The sequence below is a fragment of the Phyllostomus discolor genome, chromosome 9, assembly GCF_004126475.2.
Source record: "Phyllostomus discolor isolate MPI-MPIP mPhyDis1 chromosome 9, mPhyDis1.pri.v3, whole genome shotgun sequence".
NCBI lineage: Eukaryota > Metazoa > Chordata > Mammalia > Chiroptera > Phyllostomidae > Phyllostomus > Phyllostomus discolor.
Window position 1 is genome coordinate 51,848,940 of NC_040911.2, and position 26,487 is coordinate 51,875,426.

General features: G+C 36.6%; 1 protein-coding gene across 1 annotated transcript in view; it reads right to left on the bottom strand.

Annotated features, from left to right (window-relative positions):
- The window catches only part of SPIRE1 (spire type actin nucleation factor 1), a 303,314-nt gene that overhangs the window by 125,761 nt on the left and 151,066 nt on the right, over nucleotides 1-26,487 (bottom strand). The window contains 1 exon segment of the mRNA XM_028524016.2: nucleotides 6,575-6,700. Within this exon segment, the coding sequence (XP_028379817.1) occupies nucleotides 6,575-6,700 (126 nt within the window).

Consider the following 26,487-nt stretch of genomic DNA (forward strand, 5'->3'; position numbering starts at 1 on the left):
TAATTAATTTCACTTAACAATAACAAAACTACCTAGACAGCAACAAATTAAAGAATAATACCAATAATATAATGCCTTTTTTCTAATAAAAGCATTTACATTTGAAACTCTCAAGTTAAATTCTTTACTCTCCATCCTACTGCTCACTAGCCACACTTGCTGGCAGGGTTTGGGCTATGGTGGGGCACTGGCAGTGGGACGGAGGCTATCTCTTCTTTCATACAACCTGATGCACACTAAATGGATTGCTTAGATAGTCCCTCCATCTATACTTACATACAAGGATATCAAATTGCTTATGAGACACTATAATATGTATTTACTTTCAAGGATATCAAATTGCCTTTGAGCCACAGCTAACAGCAGCCCTATCCGAATCTTCTCTATCATTAGGAGAATAATCTTAAAGGATCTCAACCATTGTTTAAGAAGGAAATCATCACATCAAGAAAAGAGATTAGGATGAAAGTGAACATGCTTTCTAAACAGATGATAAACTACAAAGCCTTGTGCTTGGTAATGTAGCCAGGCAAAGTAAATGTAATTACCACTTTATAGAACAATTATTAATACTCACAAATATATTATGGATTTTATATTTTAGTAAATTGCCAATTGAACATATAAGAAATTTAATATAATTACTTTTTTCTATCGACTTGGGAACATTATCATCATACTAAGGTTTCACTGTAATTTTATACACATAAACATACACACATACACAGTACTTTGAAACATCACTGATAATCAGATAAACTTGTTGATTTAGAGGTTATTACTTTAAAAATTCCAAGTGATATACACCAACTTACAGGTCTAGAAGATTGTCTGATTCTTAAACTGTATAAAGTATTTGAGATCTTCAGTAAAAATACCAAATTAACCAGTATTTTATTAGTAGAATGAATTTACAACTCTTAAGGAAAAGTTAAAATGACTAATATACAAATATGAAAATATTCTGTAATTTTAAGAAAGCTGCATGCATCGCAAAGAAAAAGGAAATCCATTTAAACCCTCTAAGACTGTATTGCTAAAACTTCAGTGTTGACATTAAATTTATACAGCATAAAATCTCTAATTAAATGATACAGAATGTTCTTAAGTGTCAGGATTTCCACATATTTTCCTGCTTGCCTTCTCAAGACTGATTATTAAACGAATTCTGTGTATAAAAAAATGGCAAGAATAGAATATTCAAAGATCTCATGTATACCCCTGAAAAGTTCTCATAATTACTAGTAATATTGGCTAAAATGTTTCTAATAGAAATGCTTTCAAAACTGAATTCCTTCTGACAGAATACCTGAAAAACACATATAGTTTATGTATATTTTTTCAGCAATCATTTCTAGAGTATTTTCTACATGCACATACTGCATTAAGAGTAATTCATATAAGATCATTTAAAACACAGTCAGTTATTTCAAGAAGCATCTGGTCCAGTTGTGTAGAAAAAAATTACAAATACATGAGCAAATAACTACTATGGAGTATGAGAAGTGTAAGACTGAAGGATGTATAAGACATACAGGTTGTGGAGGGCATAAAACTTAGAGCTGGAGAGAGGTCATGAATATTTCACATGGAGATAAAATGTGAGCAGGGTTTAAATGCATAAATAGGAATTCACCAACAAACAAGGGGGGAAAGAATTACCAGGTCAGACAAGGGGAGAAAGAATTTCCAGGCAGAAAGAAAAGAATGTGCAAGGGTCCCAGATACATAATCACATGATGTATTCAGAAAGTAATTTTGATTGGATAGTTTAAAATGCAGAGCAGATAGTGTTGAAAAGAAGAATAAAAACACAAGCAGATGAAATACCATGAAGGGCCTGTGTGGAATACAATGGAGTTTTAATATAAGTGATGAGGAGCCATATTAATCAGGGAAACAACATGGCTCTGGTGACCTGCTAGATGGTTAGTGGTCAGGGAGGATGAGCCAAACTGCAAGTGATAATTGAGCCTTTACTCACTTACTGGAACAATGCAAGCAAGAGGCCAAAAAGGATGTTTTGTTCCCTTTGTTCCATTTTTTCCCTATGGAACAGCATGGAGAAAGGGTCAGGTGACATGTAATACAGGTGGGGTACTGTAAAAAAGGCTCTGCCATCTTATGGTCCTGAGAAGGCCAGTGGGAGGGAAGAGGAAAAGTGAGGAGCAGAAAGTGCTGAGTCAGAGAAGAGGAAAGTGTCTCAGCCAAGGGTCTTCAAGTGGAGGCAGCTGGGCTAGGAATATAGCTGTGCAAAGGAACATGGCAGACCCAGTGGGGTGCTCTGAGTCCTTGCAACCCCCTGTAGGATACCAGAGTGAAGTACACTGGCTGTGCACCAAGTCCCATGTGGGAAGAGAAAGCCAGTGTATGGTCAAGCCTGAAAGATCACACAGAGGTTTGGGCCTGGAGCTGAATTCCTCAGATCAGATCTGTGATCTACAAGAATCATTTAGTGACAATGTAAAAGATGAACTGGATTAAGAGGATTTACAGTGATGAGGAGACCAGCAGGAGGGTAGTGTAGTAATCTGACTGGACATGGGGACCTGAACTCCTGATAAAGTGACTGACTGATTCTAGTCTATGTAGGAAAGGAAGTGAATACAGGAAAGGCTGATAAACTGGAAGAAAATGGGGGAGGCAAGAACTGGAAGACTAGGTCAGGTGGCAGTGAGGGAAAAAGCTGAAAGGGCAGGGATGACATAACGGGGTACAAGAGCCCGTGCATGATTTCCAAGGTGGGATGACTGAAGGTTATTTTTAGGACAAAGAGGTGTTCAGGTAGAGTACTGAGGTAGAGGAAAAGTCAAGAAATCAAAACTATAGTTTCTTTTTATCAAAGAAATCACTCAAGATAATGGCAGATGACAGTGAAAACTTTTTAAGATTAACAGAAGTGCAGAAGTGGATGACATGAACTTTTTCACAAATATAAAGGTAGTTATTTGGAAACCAAATGAGAGAGAGAGAATATTACTAATCCTCCCCAGTCCAGAGATATGAAGATGTGGAGGAGAAAGAGGCTTCCCACAAGAGGGAAGCAAGAGAAAATACTATCATTGGAGGAACAAATGTTCTGAAAAGAACGTGAGGGCACTGGTGAGTGCTTTAAAAAAATAAACCAGAGATTCCTAAAAGAATGGAGAAGGTTGAGAAGTAATCGAGAAAGTAGGGAAATAGGAGTTCTGCCCAAATGGAGGCATAGGAGAAATGCTTTGCTTCCTCGCACAAACCAAAAGAAGGGTAACAACCAATTTAAAAACACAGAATAACCGAAACTGACAGAAAAACATTTGCATGGAAGTCGAACAACAAAGGAGTTAAAGAAACACTTATCCAGATGGTGCGTTGAGACAGAGAAATATGGCCCAAATGAAAGAACAGATCAAAAAAAGAGCTCCCAGAAAAAGAGATAACCAACAAGGAGACAGACAACCTGTCTGATGCAGAGTTCAAAACACTTGTAATCAGGATGCTCACAGAATTGATTGAACTCTGCCATATTATGAAGGAAGAAGTGAAGGCTATACAAAGTGAAGTAAAGGCAAATACACAGTGAACCAACAGTGAAGGGAAGGAAACTGGGACTCAAATCAATGATTTGGAACAAAAGGAAGAAATAAGCAACTGACTGGAACAGAATGAAAAACCAAGAATACAAAAAAATGAGAAGAGGCTTAGGAACCTATGGGACAACTTTAAATGTTCCAGCATCTGAATCATGGGAATGCTGAAAGGAGAAGAGAGGAGCAAGAAATTGAAAACTTATTTGAACAAATAATGAAGGAAAACGTCCCCAATTTGGTGAAGGAAAGAGACTTCCAGGAAGTCCAGGAAGCTCAGAGAGTCCCAAGAAATTGGACCCTCTGAACACACCAAGACACATCATAGACACGTCATAAGGAGGAGCATACCAAGACACATCATAATCAAGTTACCCAAGATTAAAGATAAGGAGAGGATCTTAAAAGCGGCAAGAGGAAAGGAGACAGTTATCTATAAAGGAGTTCCCGTAAGACTATCAGTGGATTTCTCAAAAGAAACGTTGGCAGGCAAGGAGGGGCTGGAAAGAAGTATTTGAAGTCATGAAAGGCAGGGAGGACCTACATCCAAGACTACTCTATCCAGCAAAGCTATCATTTAGAATGGAAGGGCAGATCAAGTGCTTCCCAGATAAAGTCAAGTTAAAGAAGATCATCATCACCAAGCCCTTATTATATGAAAGGTTACAAGGACTTATCTAAGAAACAGAAGATCAAAAACTATGAACAGTAAAATGACAACAAACTCACAACTATAACAACTGAACCTAAGAAATAAAAACAAAAACTAAGTAAGCCACTAGAGCAGGAAAAGAATCACAGAAATGGGGATCACACGGGGGGGTATCAGCGGGGAGGGTGAAGGTACAGGGGATAAGAAGCATAATTGGTAGGCATAAAATATACAGGGGAATGTTAAGAATAGTATAGGAAACGGAGAAGCCAAAGAACTTACATTACAACCCATGGATATAAACTGTGTGTGTCAGGGTGGAATGCTGCAGGGTGAGGGGGGTGGTGCAGGGAGGTAGGGGATAATGGGGAGAAAAATATTGGGATAACTGTAATAGCATAATCAATAACATATACTTTAAAAAAAGAAAGTAGGGAAATAGAATAGGAGATGAAGAAATAGGATAGAACTATTATCTATAAAGACCTAAATTTGGGGTAATGCCAGAAGAGAACAGCAGAAGAGATGGCTGAAACCCTGACCTTAAGGTCCTCAACTTCAGGCAGGGCCTGACCAGTCTCTGTGAGCATTGCCACAAAGCCACCAATGGTTCCAGTCACTCGTGTTCTTTTACGCCACTTGTGAGATTTTTATTTAAATAAACATTCATAATGTCTAAACCTCTTTCTGAGGATTTGTTTGGCAAAGCAAAGCTTTAATAAAAAGCAAAAAGGAAAGTTTTTAAAGCTCACTGGAGTAGAAAAATACTTATTAATACCCTTTTTTTTTAAGCTCAGAAGTGGTTCCTAAGGATGTCTGTGTTAAAAGGACTTTAAAAAGAAGTCATTTAATTTACTCTAGTACTGCTCTTCCCACCTTAGTACCCACAGACTGCACTTCCACCCTAAAAATAATGCTTGTATCTCTGGATAAGGCAATTTCATTCTTAATAAGGTGAGAAAGATAATTACAACCTTAAAAAGTAATCTTTTCTACTATTTACTAAGCCTTAACTGAGGTTGTGCTTTCAGATATTTACTCTGAAGCTTAATTGAACCCTACATCCTCCGGTTCTGTCTAGGAGGAAAAGCTACTCCATAATGTATTTATTATTATTCTTCAAATAACATATAGTTCACCCTTTCCATCCTGTTAAAGATTTGCTTCTTAGGTCCAACTCTACAAAATCCTAAAAAAAAAAATAATAGACATAGCTTTTCATTGGCTGATCAACTATAAATAGTGGCTTGGCTAGAACCGAAAAGGAATGCTTACAGCTCTAATGCATATACATAAAATAGATTTATTTAACGTGATTTATTAAGGGTGACCTGGCTGAGATATCTGTCACTTATTACCAGAGCTAATTAGTCCTACTTTACTAATACAGATTAAAATTTCCCTTCCTCCCTTGCGTACCCTACACAGAATTGATTGAACTCTGTCAAAAAAATGAAGGAAGAAGTGAAGGGTATACAAAGTGAAATAAAGGAAAATATACAGGGAACCAACAGTGAAGGAAAGGAAACTCGGACTCAAATCAATGATTTGGAACAAAAGGAAGAAATAAGCAACCGACTGGAACAGAATGAAAAAACAAGAATACAAAAAAATGAGAAGAGGCTTCTCATTTGAAGAAGAGCCTCCACAAACTGTCATCCTAATTGTGAACTGGTGTTTAGATAAATTCTCTGCTTTAGTAATAAAAGAAATGATACCCACTATTATGTACTGAGCTGTTACTGTGTGTCAGATGCTGTGCTACTTTATAAAGATCTCATGAATCTTGATGACCATCTGTATAACATATAGTATAGCAATTCATTTAGTAAATAAATTAGAATGATTCTTTTTGTACTCTACATATAATATTTTTAACTCACAGACATGAATAAATAATAATTAAGTGAAATAGATAAAATGAGATTTTGGATAATCTGAATTCACATCTCCTCCATTAAAAATTTAATCAAATCCATTATAAAAGAGTAAAATTATCAAAGGTGTAGCCTACTTTGTGAGTCCTTATCTCTTCCTGAAAGATGTACTAACATGTTTTAAAATGGACAAAAGAGTGGAAGAAAAAGGATAAAAATCAAGTCAGAAGGAGCAATTGATTAAACCAATTCAGTATTATTTATTTCCCATTTGTGAGGATGATTTATAAAATTCTTTGTTTTATGAAATGAATTCACACACATTTAAAAAATAAATTCTGCCTAGCTTCCTTCTTTCTTGAACGAATTGCAGCACTCATCAGGATGGTAATAAATACCTTAAGTAATATGACAGACAATGTTAAAAATTCATGTTTATCTTTCACAATGCCAATAAGTATGAAAGCAATGGTATTTACCTCCTTTGCACTTTTAATTTTAGTTAGAAATGTATGCAGCTCCATTGTTTCTGCAAACAGTGCACGACATACTGCCTGATAATGATTTGGTGCCTCTGATTCAGTTGACAGATGAGCAGCACATAACTAAAAAAGAGGAAAATAACAAAGCTTGTTTACTATTTGTTTTTTTGTATCTTAAAAACAGGCACATCTAATATATTCATATTTTCATATCAGACAGCAAGGCAATTCTACAATTCGTATTAGTCAAGTTTTATGCATCACAAGACCATCAGTAAGTGGTCCACTAACAAACAACCAATAGCACAGATGAACTTACTAGAATTATCTTCTATTTGAAAATGATAGGACATATTTAAAAGTTTTGGTTGGGACCAGAAAGAGAATTACCATTTACTGAGTATAAATCATAACTCAAGTATTTTAAGAGTTACAATTTACTGAGTATATATTATGCCGGGCACTATATTTCACATGTCATAGAGAGATCACAATAACATTTAGTATTCAATGGAACCCTGAATCATCCCCCATTTTATAGCAAAGGTCACGGAGGCTAAGAGTACTCAAGCGACTTGTCCACAATCATAAAGTTGACATGAGGGAGAAGGGGAATTCAACACAGTCCTATTGGATGCTGAAGGCTCAGCTCATTCCAATAGATGTTGAATTATGTAATGTAGTAAAGAGAATGTTAGGAAGACTTCTGGACCACTGGGAAGATCCTTATCAGTAAATGGGAAGTAGAGGAGAACAGAGGGAAACATGACCCCACTGGTGATACCTACACAGTCCTAATGTCCTTTACTATGCATAGCCCATAATCTCCACAAAACTACTTGTACATAAAAGACACAATTTAACATCACGCACAACAATTTAGAAAAATTGAACACCATTCAATTTGTTTAATTGGGGAAATATTCTATCAAGAGTCTATCTAGTGCGCAGAAATTTTATCTTTCCATAAAATCATAATTTTGTATCCATGTATAATAGCTATGTTTCAAAGTACCTCACCTGCACTAATAAACTGTAAGTTCTCCCTTAATTATTTACTATATTCAGTAAATTGACATTAATTCAATTAGTAAAAATGAACATTTTATTATGTTTTGATTATCTATTGGAGAGTAAAAGCTGTCTTTGTAGATTGTAATATCCTTCATAATATGGCTTTTTGTTACCTTCATTTATAATAAGTATTAGGTATGTAATTTAATAGTTAGATTACTATTTTTAATAAAATACATTCTGAAGAAAATAGCTGAAGTTTCAGTAAGAAACTTTCTCCAAAGTACAAAAAAACAGGTTAAGAAGTAATCACCAGAAAGCATGAAGAGCAAAAATCTCATAAGCTTATTATTCATAGGGCTACCAATGAACAAAGAGTATATTTTTGGCTCAATTATTTTTGTGTCCAGAAAACAGCTTTCAATATAGAACTACTATTTCTAAGGTAATAAAAGGCAACTGCTAGGACTTTTACTTCTATCTAATTAATCTCATAAATTTACATTCCAATTACATGTTATAAAATATGGCATTACATAGTTTCTTGTAATTGACAGTTAAGAAATACATTTTATATAAGAACTTAAACACATGCATATGTGTATGTTTCATACACAAAAATTTCATAAAACAAAACTTACATGTTTGGATTGATTTCACAACCTACTAATAGGCTGGGACCTGCACTTTGAAAAACACGGGTATAAAGGTAGTAAGTAGGTTTAAAAATGTTTTTTAAGTGCATATAACATGATCTTAAACAAGGAAAATCCAAAGGAATCCACAAAAATCATTAGAACTTAGAAGCAATTTTAGCACAGTTATAAGAGAATGATCAACACAAAAAAGTTGTATGGTACCAATGAAAAATCAGAATGAAATTAAAAAACAATTCCTTTCACAATAGTATCAAAAAATAGTAAGAAATAAATATAACCAAGTAGGTATAAGACTTATACACTGAAAACTATAAAACATTGCTGAAAGAAATTTAAAAACACCTAAATAAATGGAAAGACATCCTTGGGTTGGAAAGAAATTCATGGGTTGGAAGTATTGCCACCTTTACAATATTATGAAAAATGATATACAGAATGCAATTCCTGACTAAATCCTGCTGGCCTTTTTGAAGAAATGGAAAAGCCAATCCTAAAATTTACATGGAATTGCAAGAGGCCCCAAATAGCCAGAGTAATCTTGAAAAGAACAAAGTTGAAATACTCATACTTCTAAATTTCAAAACTTATTATAAAGTTATAGTCATGAAAATAGTGTGGTACTGGCATAAGAAGAGATATACAAATCAATGGATTAGAACTAACAGTTTAGAAACAAACCCCTATGTCTATGGCTATTGATTTTTGACAGCACCCTGACCATTAAGTAGAGAAAGAAGAGTCTTCAATAAAACAATGGTAGCAAAAAATGGATATCCACATGCACAAAACAAAGTTGTACCATTTTGTACCATACATAAATATTAACTCAAAATGAAACAAAGAACTAAATATAAGAACCAGCCAATGATCATTCTGACTTCTCATCAAGATCACAGTGTAAGTAGACATTGCTCACCTCTTTGCACAACCACATCAAAATTACAACTAAAATATAAAACCACCATCACTCAGAACCATTAGAAACTGAAGTGAAAGGAACTCTAATTATAGATTTAAACGAACCACAGCCATCCAAACAGAGCCCTCTCCCACAGTGATGCAGGTTGCTCCACCCTGGTGAATGCCTAAGGCTCTACCCCTTACTATATAACAGGTGCACTGAGACAAAAAAAAAAGGCCCAAATGAAAGAACAGATCAAAACTGGAGAAAAAATACAACTAAGCGATTAAGAGATAGCCAACCTATCAAAGTTCAAAACACACGTGGTAATCAGGTTTCTCACAGGAATGGCTGAGTATGGTTGCAAAATAGAGGAAAGAGTGAAAGCTATGAAGTGTGTAGACTGATGACTCCTGCTCTGGGCCACTCTTGTTTTTGTTTGACAAAAAAATATCTACTTTTAACATTGAAAGCTATTTTGCTAGGCCAAGAATTTTAGGTTTTATTTTAGAATTTTGAAGATATTATTCTTTTCTGTCCTGTAGTTTCCATTGCTTCTGTTGAGAAGTCAGGTGCAAGTCTGGTTTTTCCTCTGGCTGATTTCAGATTTTCTGTTTGTGGTTTTTGTAGGTTTTCATTTTATTTATCTTGCTCTTGGTTTGTGTGGCTTCCTGAAACTATGCCATAGTACTTTACACAGTTTTGAAATATTCTTAAGTCAGCATGTCTTCAAATATTCCACCCATCCTGCCTCTTTGCTCTAGTTTTAGAACTTTAATTGCATGTACTTACCCTCTATTCTGTACTTTTTATTCTTTTTGTGTCTCTGTGTTTCATTCTGATGATATTTCACTTCATTCATTCTCTCTTCAGCTCTGCCTAGTCTATTAAACCCACACACACCAAACTTTTATTTCAGTTATTTTATTTTTTGGTTCTCAAATTTGTTTGGCTTTTAAATCACATTTTCTAGTTCTCTGCTCAAAGTTTCAGTCGTGACACCTGGAACCCTGAAAATCAATTAAAAGTCAATTTGACAACTCCATTATCTGGATTCCCTATATAGAACCATTAATAATATTGCTAAAATCCAAATAAACTTTCTGAGAAATTTCATCAAATACATAGACATTTATTATATATTTTCAACAAAACTTCAAATTATTAGCAAACCCTGACTAGACAGATGTGAGTAGAAAAAAGACAGCCTATAATACTTTACAATGTTTTGAAACATTTCATTTTTTCCCAAGTAAGTTAGCATCTGTATTTTGAAGCAATACACCAACTAGAAGAAAAATCTTTATTCAATGTCAAATTAAAGATATATGCTAGTAACTCAGAAATTTTATTATTCATTAGCCTCTTACCCTAATTAGTCAGATTGCTACATACTAATATATCATAAAGTTTTTTCAAATTTTTGACACAATCAAGAATACAGTTTTTGTTTAAACTCTAAATTACAAAGCATTTAGAAATCCAAGTCACCTTTTGTTTAGAGATCACAGAAGAAAAAACGGTATAATCAAAATTATATCTTTTGAGATATTCAGGATGTGTCACATCACAATCCTTTGTTGGTAATATTAGATTCCTACAATTCCCATGATTTATTCTCAGCTGCTGAAATTCAAATGCTATAAAAAGTTCACAGACAAAGCTTAGAATTTTACTTGCAAAAACTTAAGTAGAATGGTATTTTAAACTATCTTGTAATTAAAATGTTTTGTCTATTGGATGCAACCATGTATTTATCTTAGGATATTAATAACTAAAAAACTGCACAAAGATCTTCACACACACACACAAAAAGATCTTCACAAAGTTTAGCATCATATAGTTAGGACAAATTAACGCACCCCACCATTCTTTAGACACTGTTTCTGTAAGTGCCGAAGCTGAGTAATATGTAGCTTGCCAATGAACAGCATATTTGTAATAAGAATCCTAGGAACTAACTTCAAAAGATACAGACTCCAATCTTCAGGCATCCCAGCTCCCAATTTCCTAACCTTCAACTATGAATTCATGATGACAAGAATCCAGGATGGTGAGAAGCGAGGATGACTAAATGATGCATACTGGACCATCACTTGCCTTACTGGAGTAGACTGTGCTCATCTGTACATAGAGAACTTTTGAACCCCTTCCTTGATTTGTTTGTTCTGTTCCCCTCTCCCTCCTTTTAAAAACCTCTACTTCTGTTGAGATGGAAAAATGGGCTTTGAGACATGAGTCTTCCATCTTCCAGGTTTCTGGCACCTGAAAATAAACTACTTTCTTTGATATCAGACTTGCCTCTCAATTACTGGCTTTTGTAGTGGCAGGCAGTCAGACCTCATTTTGGTTACATTTGTAATACATGTAAAATTATATATATATATATATAAACTTTGTTTCTGTTTTTAATCACAATCTACAGTATTATTCTTTTATTAATGAGGAGTTTTCAAAATAGTATGCAAATTTGGACATTACATGGCTGACTAAAAACCTGCTTGCTTTTTATTACCAAGCGGGTTTTATAAACTATGTCATTATATTTATAAACTACCATATTTTTAGACTATAAGATGCACTCCCCCAAAATTTGGGAGGAAAATGAGGGTGCATCTTATAGTCCAAATGTAGCTTAGTTGGCTTGCTGGTGGGAGGGAGGCAATGGTGGAGCAGGGTCACAGGTTATTAAATATTTTACCACATTTTTTGTTTCAAATTTTATTTTTCCTATTTTCCTCCTCTAAAACCTGGGTGTGTCTTATGGTCAGGGGCATCTTATAGTCCTAAAAGTATGGTATATCCTTATTTGTAAACTATATCCTCCTATTTTCAGAAACATGCCAGTTTTGTTTGAAATTATGAGTTAATTTTGAAAACACAACTTATAAAACCATTCACAGGTAATAACATTTAATATAGCCATACTAATTTTTTAAATCTTTTATTTATTATTCAATTACTAAACAGTAAGAGGAATTGAATTCCTGAAGCCAAATGGTTCACCCTAACACTCACCAGTTTCTTCTTTTTTTTAAATTTTATTTTAATCATTGTTCAAGTACAGTTTTATCCCTTTTACTCCTATTCCGGCCCACCTTCCCAACCCTCCCCACTTCCCTCCCATTACCACCCTCCCCCTAGCTTTTGTCCATGTGTCCTTTAAATTTGATCCTGTAAACCTTTCCCATTTCTCCCCTGAAATTCCCTCTTCTCTCCCCTCTGGTCCCTGTCAGTCTGTCCCCTATTTCACTGTCTTTGGTTATATTTTGCTTGTTTCTTTGTTTTGTTGTTTAGGTTCCTGTTAAAGGTGAGATCATATGGTATTTGTCTTTCACTACCTGGCTTGTTTCACTTAGCATAATGCTTTCCAGCTCCATCCATGCTGTTGCAAAGGGTAGGAGCTCCTTTCTTTCTGCTGCATAGAATTCCATTGTGTAAATGTACCACAGTTTTTTGATCCATTCATTTACTGATGGGCATCTAGGTTGCTTCCAGCACCTAGCTATTGTAAATTGTGCTGCTGTGAACATTGGGGTGCAAAGGTTCTTTTGTATTGGTGTTTTAGTGTTCTTAGGATATAGCCCCAGCAGTGGAATTGCAGGGTCAAAAGGCAGATCCATTTTTAGTTTTCTGAGGAAGTTCCATACTGCTTTCCATAGTGGTTGTATCAGTCTGCAGTCCCACCAACAGTGCACTGGAGACCCCTTTTCTCCACAACCTCTCCAACACTTGTTGTTTGTTGCTTTGTTTATGATAGCCATTCTGACTGGTGTGAAGTGGTATCTCATTGTGGTTTTAATTTGCATCTTTCTGATAGCTAGCGATATTGAACATTGTTTCATGTGTCTTTGAATCTTCTGTATGTCCTCCTTGGAGAAGTGTCTGTTCAAGTCCTTTGTCCATTTTTTAATTGGATTCCTTGTCTTCTTGGAGTGGAGTTGTGTAAGTTCTTTATATATTTTGGAGATTAAACCTTTGTCTGAGGTATCAATGGCAAATATGTTTTCCCATACAGTTGGTTCTCTTTTTATTTTGATACTGTTTTCTTTAGCTGTGCAGAAGCTTTTAATTTTGATGAGGTCCCATTTGTTTATTCTTTCCTTTATGTCCCTTGTTCTAGGGGACATGTCAGTAAAAAAGTTTCTGCGTGAAATATCTGAGATTTTCCTACCTACGTTCTCTTCTAGGACTTTAATGGTGTCACGTTGTATATTTCAGTCTTTTATCCACCTTGAATTTATTTTTGTATAAGGTGTAAGTTGGTGCTCAGGTTTCATTTTTTTGCACGTGGCTGTCCAGTTCTCCCAACACCATTTGTTGAAGAGGGTATTTTTACTCCATTTTATGTTGCTGCTTCCTTTGTCAAATATTAATTGACCATAGAGACTTGGGTTTATTTCTGGGTTCTCTGTTCTGTTCCATTGGTCCATGTGCCTGCTTTTATGCCAGTACCAGGCTGTTTCGATTACAGTGGCCTTGTAGTATAGTTCAGTGTCAGGTATTGTGATCCCTCCTACTTTACTCTTCTTTCTCAAAATTGCAGCAGCTATTCGGGGTCGTTTATGATTCCATATAAATTTTTGAAGTGTTTGTTCTATGTCTGTGAAATAAGCCATTGGTGCTTTAATAGGAATTGCATTGAATGTGTAAATTGGTTTTGGTACTATAGACAGTTTGATGATATTAATTCTTCCAATCCATGAACATGGTATATGTTTCCATTTGCTTGTGTCTCCTTTCATTTCTTTCTTCAGTGTTGTGTAGTTTTCTGAATACAGGTCTTTTACCTCTTTGGTTAGGTTTATTCCTAGATATTTTATTTTTCTTTTTGCTATTTCAAATGGGATTTTTTCCTTGATCTCAGCTTCTGCTGTTTCATTGTTGGTGTACAGAAATGCCTTTGATGTCTGGATATTCACTTTGTTTCCTGCTGTTTTGCCAAATTCATTTATTAGGTCAAGCAGTTTTTTGGTGGAGTCTATAGGATTTTCTATGTACACTATCATGTCATCTGCAAACAGTGACAGTTTTTTTCCTCCTTTCCAATTTGGATGCGTTTTATTTCTTTTTCTTGTCTGATTGTTGTGGCTAAAACTTCCAGTACTATATTGAATAGAAGTGCTGAAAGTGGACAGCCTTGTCTTGTTCCTGATCCTAGTGGAAAAGATTTTAATTTTTTCCCATTGAGTATGATGTTGGCTGTAGGTCTCTCATATATGGCCTTTATTGTTGAAGAATGCTCCCTCTGTTCCCACTTTGCTGAGTGCTTTTATCATAAATGGGTGTTGTGCTTTATCAAATGCTTTTTCTGCATCTATTGATATGATCATGTGATTTTTCTCTTTGCTTTTGTTACATGATGTATTACATTTACTGATCTGCGAATATTGTACCATCCTTGCATCCCTGGAATGGATCCCACTTGGTCATGGTGTATGATCATTTTAATGTACTGTTGGATGCAGTTTGCTAGTATTTTGTTGAGGATTTTAGCGTCAATGTTCATCAGTGATATTGGCCTGAAGTTTTCTTTCTTTGTTGTGTCTTTATCTGGTTGTGGAATTAGGATGATGTTGGCCTCATAAAAAGAGTTTGGGAGTCTTACATCTTTTTGGTTTGTTTTTTTTAAAGATTTTATTTATTTATTTTTATAGAGGGAAGGGAGGGAGAGAGAGAGAGAGAGAAACATCACTGTGTGGTTGCTGGGGGTTATGGCTTGCAACCCAGGCATGTACCCTGGCTGGGAATCGAACCTGGGACACTTTGGTTCCCAGCCCGCGCTCAATCCACTGAGCTACGCCAGCCAGGGTTCTTTTTGTTTTTTTTTGACATAGTCTGTGAAGGATAGGGGTTAGTTCTTCCTTAAATGCTTTGTAGAATTCTCCTGTGAAACCATCTGGTCCAGGGCTTTTGTGTGTTGGCAGTTTTTTGATTACTGCTTCACTTTCTTTTGTTGTTATTGGTCTGTTCAGGCTTTCTGCTTCTTTTCCATTGAGTTTTGGAAGATTATATTTTTCCATAAATTTGTCCATTTCATCTAGGTTTTCAAATTTCTTGGCATACAGTTCTTCCTAGTAATTTCTTACAATCCTTTGTATTTCTGTGGTATGTGTTATAATCTCTCCTCTTTCATTTCTGATTGTGTTTATTTGGGTCTTCTCTCTTTTTTTCTTGATGAGTCTGCTTAAAGGCTTGTCGATTTTCTTAATCTTTTCAAAGAAACAGCTCTTGGATTCATTGATCCTTACAATTGTGCTTTTAGTCTTTATGTCACTTAATTTTGCTCTGATCTTGGTTATTTCCTTCCTTCTACTTGCTCTGGGCTGTCTTCGTTGTTGTTCCTTGAGTTCTTGTAGATGTAGGTTAGGCTGTTTGTTTGGAATGTTTCTAACTTTTTAGGTGGGCCTGTATCACTATGAACTTGCCTTTCAGGACTGCCTTGGCTGTGTCCCATAAGTTTTGGGTTGTTGTGAGTTCGTTTTCATTTGTATCCAGAAACCTTTTGATTTCTTCCCTAATATCATTCTTGACCCATTCATTGTTTAATAGCATGCTATTTAATCTCCATGATTTTGAGTGTTTTGGGTTTTTTTTTCCTTGGGGTTGGTTTCTAGCTTCAGTCTCTTGTGATCCGAGAAAATGCTTGGTTTGATTTCAATTTTCTTGAAATTGTTGAGGCTTGTTTTGTGTCCTATCATGTGGTCAGGCTTTGAAAATGTTTCATGTACATTTGAAAAGAATGTGTATTACCTACTTTGGAAAGAGGGTTCTATATATATCAGTAAAGTCCATTTCATCTAGGGTATTGTTCAATGCCACAATATCTTTGTTGATATTTTCTTTGGAAGATCTGTCCATTTTTGATAGTGGGGTGTTAAAATCCCCCACAATAATTGTGTTGCTGTCAATATCTTTCTTGAAGTTCTCTAAGATTTCTTTTTGTATTTGGGTGCTCCTATGTTGGGTGCATATATATTTATAATATTTATGTCTTCTTGGTGGATTCTTCCCTTGAGTATTAGGAATTGACCTTCTGGGTCTCTCTTTATGGACCTTTTTTGGAAGTCTATTTTGTCAGATATGAGTATTGCTACCCCGGCTTTTTTTTCCTGTCCATTTGCTTGGAAGATTTGCTTCCAGCCCTTGACTTTCAGCCTGTGCAGGTCTTTTATCCTGAGGTGGGTCTCTTGTAGGCAGCATATGTGTGGGTCATGTTTTCTTATCCTGTCAGCTATTGTATGTCTTTTGATTGGAGCATTTAATCCATTTATGTTTAAGGTTATTATTGATAGGTAGTTATTCATAGCCTTTTATGTACATGTGTTCCTCTCTCACTTTCTCTTTTCCTTTCTTTCCTTAAAGCAGTCCCTGTAGCATCTCTTGCAGAGCTGGTTTAGTGGAGGTGTATTCTTTTAGACTTCTTTTGTCTGGGAAGCTTCTTATTTGGCCTTCTATCTTGATTGAGAGCCTTGCTCGGTAAAGTAGCCTTGGTTGCAGACCTGTGGTTCTCATTGCTTGGAATATTTCTTTGCCAATCTCTTCTGGTTTGGAGTGTTTCCATTGAGAAGTCAGCTGTTAGCTTTATTGGGGCTCCCTTGTATGTTACTTCCTTTTTCTCCCTTGCTGCCTTTAAGATTCTCTCTTTGTCTTGAAATTTTGCCATTTTAATTATGATGTGTCTTGAAGTGGGCCTGTTTGATTTCCTCTTGATGGGGACTCTCTGTGTTTCCTGGGTTTGTATGACTTTTTCTCTCATCAAATTAGGGAAGTTTTTCTTCATTAGTTTTTCAAATAGGTTTTCTATCCTTTGCTCTTCTCCTCCTTCTGGTATCCCTATTATATGGATATTATTATGTTTCATATTGTCTTGAATTTCTCTTAATCCCTCTTCATTCTTTCTGAGCCTCTTTTCCTTTTCTTGTTCTTTCTGGGTGTTTTCTTCTACTTTGTCCTCTAGCTCGCTGATCCAATCTTCTGCTTCATTAATCCTGCTTTTCATTCCTTCTACTGTGTTCTTCAGTTCAGTAATTGTATTCTTTATTTCCTCTTGGCCCTTGTTGAGAGTTTCTATTTCCTTTTTCATGCTGACGTAGTTTTCAGTGAGTTCATTGTAGCTTCCCTGTAGTTTCTGGTAGCTCACTGTGAGCTCATTGAGCTTCCTGACAATCATTGCTTTGAACTCAATATCTGATAGTTGAATTGCCTCTATTTCATTTAGCATTCTTTCTGAGGCTTCCTCCTTTCCTTTCATTTGGGGATTCTTTCTTTGTCCTCCCATTGTGAGACTCTTCTTGTTAGCCTCAGCTTCTTAAATTGATCAGTTCTGGCTCCCTGGGTTTGTGGTGTGAACTTCTTTAGTAGAATAGCAGTGAATTTCAGTGGTGCTGTTTCCTTGATCTCCTAGGCTCACTGGTTGGCGTGTTATTTAAGTTGGGTTTGTGTTTGCCTTTGGGTTTTGATTGTTGTTGAGTCTTTCTTTGGTGGTTCCTTCCCACCAGCTGGTTAAATGAGGGTCACTCTGTCTACCACCTCCTGTATTTTGTTCTGCTGGTGAGGGCAGGTTGTGTTGAAGCTGGTTCTTCCGTGTGTATAAGGTTTAAAGAATTCTCTCTTGTTCTTGTTCAGTTGTTTGTATTGGGTACTGTCTCTACTGTTTAGTTGTATTTCCAGATAGGTCCTGGATTGAAGTTTTTATGGTTACTACTCCCTCCTTCATCTTCTTCTGTTGTTATTTGTTAGTGGTTCCTTTGTTGTTGGGTTTCCTCTTCCAGTGGGTATCCTGGTGTTCACCACCTCCACCTATTCTTTTTTGTCATCGGTTGGAGGGGGAAGGCAAAATGGTTTAAGACAGCAACAGAGAATTCTGATATTTACAGTAGTAGCAAGTAGGGAAGAGATAAGAGATCCTTTCACTATGTATAGTGTTAATCGTGATCTTCCACCCAGCTAGCTGATTTTTAAAAAGGATGGAAAGAAGATAAGACTCTTGTTGGGGAAGGAAGGATTGTGAGTTGGATCTATAAAGCAGGGAGGTTGTGGGAGGTCAGATTCTGGGGTAAGGTGAGAGTAAAGGATAGTAAATAGGTGTAGTGTGTGAGAGAATAGAGTTAACCACTACAGTAATAGAGTTCTGGAAACTGAAATGGGCTAAGATCTGGGGCAGGGTGTGTTGTGAAGTAATTACAATTGTATGGAACAGCAGTTATTTACAATAATATTATGGCAACAATCATATGACAGAATCTATGAGATCTAGGTAACAAGAATAGGGACTACAGAACCTTGAGTAGTGTGCTAATGGGACACAGGTGAGTTAAAGGACAGTAGATTAGCAATACAGTTTAGAAAGAGATATCAGGGGAAAGCTGTCAGGTAATACAATATATCCAGCCTAGCAAAGCAGACTATACAAAAAGAGGGATACAAAAATACTATTAAAAAAAGATGTAGGAATACTGGAAAAATAACAATAATACAAATATGCAATAACTTGCAGTTTCTCTGTAATAGCAGAGTGAAATTTGTCTCACTGTCCAAGCTGTTGTGATGCCCCTTCTTTGGGTTCAACTTTGGTCTTTTCACAGATGCAGGATTTTGTCTCACTTGTAGGTATTTAGAAAAAATTTTAAAAAGTAAAAATAGAAAAGGCAGATGAAGGAAGGAAGAAGAGATAAAATTGCAGGAAAGGAAGGAGGAAGGAATAAAACAAGAAATCAGGTAAGAGAGGAAAAAGAAATCAAAAGAGAATAAAAACAATAAAAATTAAAAAATTAAAAATTGTTAAAAAAATAGAATCGAGTTAAAAAGTCTCTTGGTTACAAAGTGGCCAAACCAGTTTTTCTGCTCTTGCTGGCTGCAGCAGGCTGAGGGGTGATTGGTATGGCTTTTCTTCCTCTTCCAGGGGAGCTTGCACTGGCTCTTCAGCCTTGTGCCCTGGGTGTGGGAATCAGGTCTTTCCCCAGGATTACTGCTGTGGACTGGGGTGCGGGGATGCTCTCCCTGCACACACGCCCATGTCCCCATGGCTGGGTAGCAGTGAGGCTGGAGCGACTGATCACTTTAGGAGAATTCCCCAAACAGTGTCTGTCTATTCACTCCTTCCTCTTGAGAAATTCCTCCTGTTCAAGCCTGCCGCTCCCCACAGTGGCCTGGCTTCTCCTGCTGCTGCCAAACTCTCCAGCCAGACCTGTGACTGTGGGGATCGGGGCCTGCTGTGCGACCCAGACTCTCTGGTGTCCACAGCCTCCAAAGGTGCTCTCAGACCCTGTGTGTTTGCTAGCACCTGGATTCCTCCCAGTGCTGCTCAGACCTTGTTTGAGACCTTTGGCTGGGGAGGGAGCAGTTGTCCCGGCTCTCTCCCAAGGACTCTGTGGCAAACCCAGCAGCAGGCCCTGGGCCTGGGGCTGCAGCCCCCAGACCACACGCTGGTCCCCGGGACCCTACCTTGCTGCAGCACTCTTCTTAGGGTCCGGTTTTTCGGTTCCGCCACAATCCTTGGTCCCCTATTTTCACATATACTGACTGAAGTATGTTGGTTGCTTGCTTCTCTGCTCCATAGATCGGTCAGGATTTTCTCCCCTGATCAGAGGGAAGCCGAATCTGCTCCTTCCTACTCCGACGCCATCTTAGTCCCCCCATCACCAGTTTCTTCTTTATCCATAGAACAGTATACACAGAATTTTATAGTTTTTTTCCATTTATTAAAAATTTCTCATATGCTCCATAACCCACACAATTATAATTCTAAAGACTATGTAACAGTCCATCTAGTGATATACCATATCTTTGTGAGTCACTTATTTCCAGTTTTTTAACTTCTCATCTGAGTCCTGGCTGGTGTGGCTCAGTGGATTGAGTGCTGGTCTGCAAACCAAAGGGTCACCAGTTTGATTCCCAGTCAGGACACATCCCTAGATTACAAGCCAGGTCCCCAGTAGGGGGTATGTGAGAGGCAACCACACATTGATGTTTCTCTCCTTCTCTTTCTCTTTCCCTTCCCCTGTCTAAAAATAAATAAAATCTTTAAAAAGAAAAAAATTTTTCACCTAAGCATATGTTTACTGATTTTAGAGAGAGGAAAGGGGAGACAAAAATGGAAGAGAAGGAGATAGATGGAGGGTAGGAGGGAGAAAAAGAGGGTGAGAGAAGAGAGCGGGGGAGAGAGAGAGAGTCAGTGAGTGTGAGTTAATTAGTTGTGAGAGAAAAACATATATCAGTTGCCTCCCTTATGTGCCCTGGCTTGGGATAGAATCTGCAACCTAGGTATGTGCCCTGACAAGGAATCAAACCCACAACCTTTTGGTGTATGGGACAACACTCCAACCAACTGACCACCGTCAGTAGTATTTTCAGTTTTAGAAAACTATAAATACTGATGCAATACACATCTTTATGTACCTATGTGATTTTCTTCTTTTAAAAATTATCTCTGCACAGAGAACAGATTGGTGGTTGCTAGAGGCAGGTGTGGGGGTGGATGAAATGGGTGAAAGTGGTTAAAAGGTACAAACTTCCAGTTACAAAATAAATAAGTCCTGGGGCTGTAATATACAGCCTGGTGACTAAAGTTAATAGTACTGTATTGTGTTATTTGAAGGCTAAAGGAGAAGATATTAAAAGTTTTTCCATCCCAAAGAAAAAAATTATAACTATATGTGGTGATGAATGTTAACCAGACTTATCATGGTGATCATTTCCCAATATATACATATATCAAATCATTATTTCACACACCTGAAACAAATATGATGTTATGTATTAAATATCTCAATTTTAAAATTTTAATTCTTTAAAAAATTTCTAACAGTAGTATTACTAAGACAAAGGATTACTCTGGATAATTTCATTTTTAATATGAAAAATCTCAAACATATACAAAGCTAACTAAACAGTATAATGAATCACCATGTAACTTTCAGCTAATTTAACAATTACTGATCCATGGCCAATCTTGTTTTATGTACATCCTCACCCACTCAAGCCCCACTAATTGGATTATCTTATAGCAAATCCCAGATATCAGAATTTTATACGTAAATATTTCAGCATTTATCTCTAAAAGATCAGTTCTTTTTAGAAAAATATAACCATAGCACTATTATCCTATCTAAAATATGAATAATTCCTAATATCATCAACAACAGAGTAGGAGGTAAGATTTTCCTGATTATCTTAAATGTATACATACTGTTTTACAATTATTTCTTTTAATCAGGAGCCATATAAGATACACATATTGCAATTGGTTATTATGTGTGAAGTCTCTTGCAATCTAAGTTTCACCTCTCCTTTTACAAATTTGCAATTTATTTGTCAAAAAAAATCATGTGATTATTCCTATTGAGTTTCCTACTGTCTGTATTTTGCTGATTCATCCCTATGGGTGTTATTTAAAATATTTCTATGCTTCCTGGATTTCCTGTAAATTGGTAGCTAGATTAGTTAGACCTAGAGACTTGGTAGGACTGAAGTTTAATTTCTTTGGTGGGGGGGTGTAAGAGTACTATGTAAACAGTATTGTATAATAAAATTCCATCAGGAGGCACATAAAGTTGGTTGGTCTCTTGTGATGCCACAATGAATACTATTATTTCTTTAGAGTTAGAATATTACCATTTGCAATCCTTATCATTTCTTTTTCATGAATTAGCTGGAATACTTTTATAAGAAGAAATCTGTCCAAAACTATTTTGTTACCTCGAGGTGTTATTTGTATGGAAAAGGCAGAACGAATGTCCTGTTTGTCTGCAACTCTTCAAAATAATAAATTGGGCTCACTTGGTTGGAGAGTCATCCTGTAAACCGAAAGGCTGTGGGTCTAGTTCTGGGTCAGGGCACATGCTTAGGTTGTGGGTTTGGGCCCCAGTTGGGAAGCGTATGAGAAACAACTGATGGATCCACTCTGTCTAAAATCAATTAAGAATGTCCTCTGGTGAGGATTATAAATAATAATAATAATAATAATCAAAGAAGAAGAGGAGGAGGAAAAGCAGGCAGGGAAGGAGGCGGAAGGAGTGAAGAGGGGGAAGACAGGAGGAGAGCAAGAAGGAGGGAGGAGAAAGGAAGAAAAAAAGGAGAAGAAGGAAGAAGGAAGATGAAGAAGGAGGAGGAGGTGGAGGTGGAGGGGAAAGAGGAGGTTTCCCAGCAACTTCTAAGGGTGACTGAGGAGGATTTTATAAATTATTATTTACGTGTTCATGGAATTCAGAATATTTGGTGTGTTTTACTTTGTAACAGCTATAGCAAACTTTTAAAAGTTTTTATCTTTCCTATTTTAAAAAATATAATCAAGACTTTTTATATATTCTTATCTATACCTTTACTTTTTAAAATACATTTTATTAATTATGGTATTACAGTTGTCCCAATTTTTCCTCCTTTGTCCTCTTCTATCTGGTACCCCCCAGCCCCTTCGACAATGCAATCCCCTCCTTAGTTCACATCCATGGGTCATGCATATAAGTTCTTCGGCTATTCCATTTCCTACACTGTTCTCAACATCCCCCCACCCATTCTGTACCTACAAATTTGTACTTCTTAATCTCTGCACCTTTGCCTCAATTCTCCTCCTTCCCCCTCCCAACTGATAACCCTCCCAAATGATCTCCATATCTATATTTCTGTTTTTGTTCTGCTTGTTTGCTTAGCTTGTTTTTTAGATTCAATTGATAGTTGTGAATTTATTGCCATTTTAATGTTCATAGATTTTATCTTTTTGTCAAATAAGTCCCTTTAACATTTCACATAATAGTGGCTTAGTGATGATAAACTTCTTTACCTTTGCCTTGTCTGGGAAGCACTACTTGCTCTTTGGTTTTAAATGATAACCTTGCTGGATACAGTAATCTAGGTTGTGGGTCCTTGCTTTTCATCACTTTGAATATTTTTGCCAGTCCCTTTTAGCCTGTACAGTTTCTTTTAAGAAATCAGCTAACAGTCTTATGGATACTCCCCTGTAGGTAAATAATGGCTTTTCTCTTGCTGCTTTTAAGATTCTCTATCTTTAACCTTTGCCATTTTAATTATGATGTGTCTTGGTGTGGGCCTCTTAAGTCCATCTTGTTTGGGACTCTGTGCTTCCTGGACTTGTATGTCTATTTCCTTTAGCAAATTAGGGAAGTTTTCTTTCATTACTTTTTCAAAAAAAATGTAAATTTCTTGCTCTTTCTCTTCTCCTTCTGGTATCCCTATGATTTGAATGTTGGTAAGTTTGAAGTTTTTCCAAAGGCTCCTTACTTTACTCTTATTTTGGGGGGTTCTTTTTTCTTCTTGCTGTTCTGGTTGAATGTTTTTTCCTTCCCTATGTTCCAAATCATTAATTTGATTCTTGGCTCCATCAACTCCACTATTGATTCCCTGTAAATTTTTCTTTATTTCATTTAGTGTAACCTTCATTTCTACCCAATGAGTTCCTTGAGCATCCTAATAACCAGTGTTTTGAACTCTGCATCTGATAAATTGCTTATCTCCAATTTGTTTAGTTCTTTTTCTGGAGTTTTTTTCTGTACTTTCAATTGGGCCATATTTCTTTGTCTACGTATTTTGGCAGCCTCCCTATGTCTGTTTCTATGCATTAATAGGTAGAGCTGCTTTGACTCTGTATCTTAGTACCGTGGCCTATTGTAGAAATGCACACCGAATGGTAAGTTGGATGGGACAGAGCCTTAGGTAATCACCAGGGTGGGGCAACATGTGTGCCTAGATTGATGGAATCTCTGATATGGTGTTACTGCTCTGTGACCCTGTGTGAGGGATGACTCACAAAAGAAACAATGCTGCTGCCACGCCTCTGGAGTTTTGTCCAAGAGGAAGCTGTCCTCTAGTAATCGCCCTGATGACAGACACTTCAATTTCTCCCTGTATGCCACTGGTGTCCTTCCAGCTACTGCCCTAGTAGCCCAGAGGAAGTGAGTCTGTGTAAGTCCTAAGTCCCTTGTGGGCCCTTTAAGAGGAGACTCCTGAGAATCTCGAAGTTTCTTCTGTGACCTCAGCCCCCACTGGTTTTTACAGCCAGAGTTATGGGGATTTGTCTTCCTGGCACTGGATCTCTGGGCTGGGTGGTCTGGTATGCAGCTCGGATTCCTCATCCCAAGGTATCCTTTCCAATTTTTATCTACTACATGTGGGTGTGAGACTGCCTGTTTCACATCTCCACATCTCTGCCCCTCCTACCTGTCTGGATGAATGTGACTTCAATTCCTTGGTTGTTGGACTTCCATACAGATTAATTTTCTGATGATTCTGGGTGCTAGTTTTTTGGTAGCTTGTAATTTTTGCTGTAGCTATGAGAGGAGGTGAGCCATGTTTACCTATGCCCTATCTTGACCAGAAGATCCATACCTTTTCTTACGTAAATGTTGGCATCCTGTACATACTTTTCTACATTTTTTCCCCATGTAAACAATATTCTGGAGATCATTCCTCAATCTTCTTGATAGCTACACAGTAGTCCACTGATTGGCTGTATCATACTTAATTCAACCATTTCCCTATTAATGGACATCTGGGCTATTTCTAGCCTTTTGCTATTATAAATAGTGAAGAGTTTTAGACTTCTTAATACATTATCAAATTGTTTTATAAAGGACTATATAAATTTACATTGCAGCAATCAGTTACTGAGTGAAAAAATTACCATAATTTCAAATTTCAACAAAAGTAAATTATTCCTTGCAAAAGAGTTGCAAATGGTACTGCTTTATTTGTATTCCTTTATTATTAGGGGGACTGGATTGTTTAAAGGAGTTCAGTGTCCCTCTCTGTGCTCTTCAAGCATCCCATGCTGCTTCAAGCAGCCTATACATGTGTTGGGCCACCACACTGTTCCTGGGGGTATTACATCAAGAATTGTATCCTGCAACTATCAGATATTGCAAATGTATATTACAACAATTTTCTTAAAGGTGGAAGTAAAGTATCCTGAGGAAGGGAAGCCTATTTCTAATTTTCACAAAGGTGGTATATGAGCTAGGTTGGTCCTACATACCTGATCCATAAAATTTATCTCACTGGGCATCACTTAACCCTAGTTAAGGTCACCTCAGCAACCTAAGTGCCTGACAGAGCACTCAGCACAAAAAAATGTACATTAAATGCTTCATGAATATTTGAAAGGGTAAATGAATGCATGAATAAGCTGAGACTTTTACATTCCTCTCAAATGAAGAATTTTGTTTATGTACTAATCTCATAGTAATTTCAGTCATTTCTCAAACACTTTTTGTAGATCCTACACCATTTCTTTTACTATCCCTTTCTATCCATTGTCTTATGTCCTACTGTTCCATCTTTAACATTTAACATCATCTTTAACATTGCAGTCCTCCTTTCCTGCACACTTTACTGTCCATCATCACCACTGTTTACTTCACATCTACAATCTCTTTTCTTCTTGACTAATGTTGATTGAATGAATCTTTTCCAGGATATATTATAAATCTGAAGATAATTTTTAAGAATGATCTTTTTTAATACTTCTTAAAAGCCTTCACTTAGTTATATGTGTTTCTTAAAAAGTACTTAAAAGGAAAATGTCTTAGGTATGGTATCTTAATTTAAGGAAAGAAGATGTTCTACCTCTGACATAAATTTGTGCCTGCAATTTATTCTGATCTATATAAGAGTCAGAAAAGCCCTGTAGTAAGTGAGAAAAAAAACTGTGTGTGTTTATGCTTTGTTTATATTGTTTTTCTCCATTTCAATTAAGAGCCATAAAGATAGGGGTCATTTGCATATTATTTACTGCTATGTCCCTAGCACCTAGAAAAATGTCTGGCATACAGTAAAGGCTACTAGATTTTTATTCACAACAAGCACTATAATTGATATTGATTATGCTATCTAATTTAATCTGCACAAAAACTCAATCAGGCAAATATGCTGACTTTTCAGAAGAGTCAGGTTCACATGATTTAATAATCCAGGGTAACATGGTACAAAAAATGGCAAAACCAAGATTTCAATTGAACCCCTACCTGAGTATAAGCCTCTGAATTTAACCACTTATCTACTCTTCCTCTCGCTCAGTTCTATAAAGTGGGACAAGTCTTACACCTCCCTGAGCCTTAGTTCTTTGATTTGTAAAGTGGCTATAAAAATGCCTATGCAATCTACCTCACAAAGTTATCATAAGGCTCAGATAACAATGGATGTGAAAGCACTTTTTGACTATAACATGCCATATTAAAACATACAAGTAAAAGATCAGTAGAAATAGATGACTATTCAGGGGAAAAATTACACACTAAAGAGGTCTTGCTCACTAAAAAAAACCCAAAAATTGTCTCCAACTTCCTAAATACTCTATTATAGTATTCAAACTTAGTTCAACATTT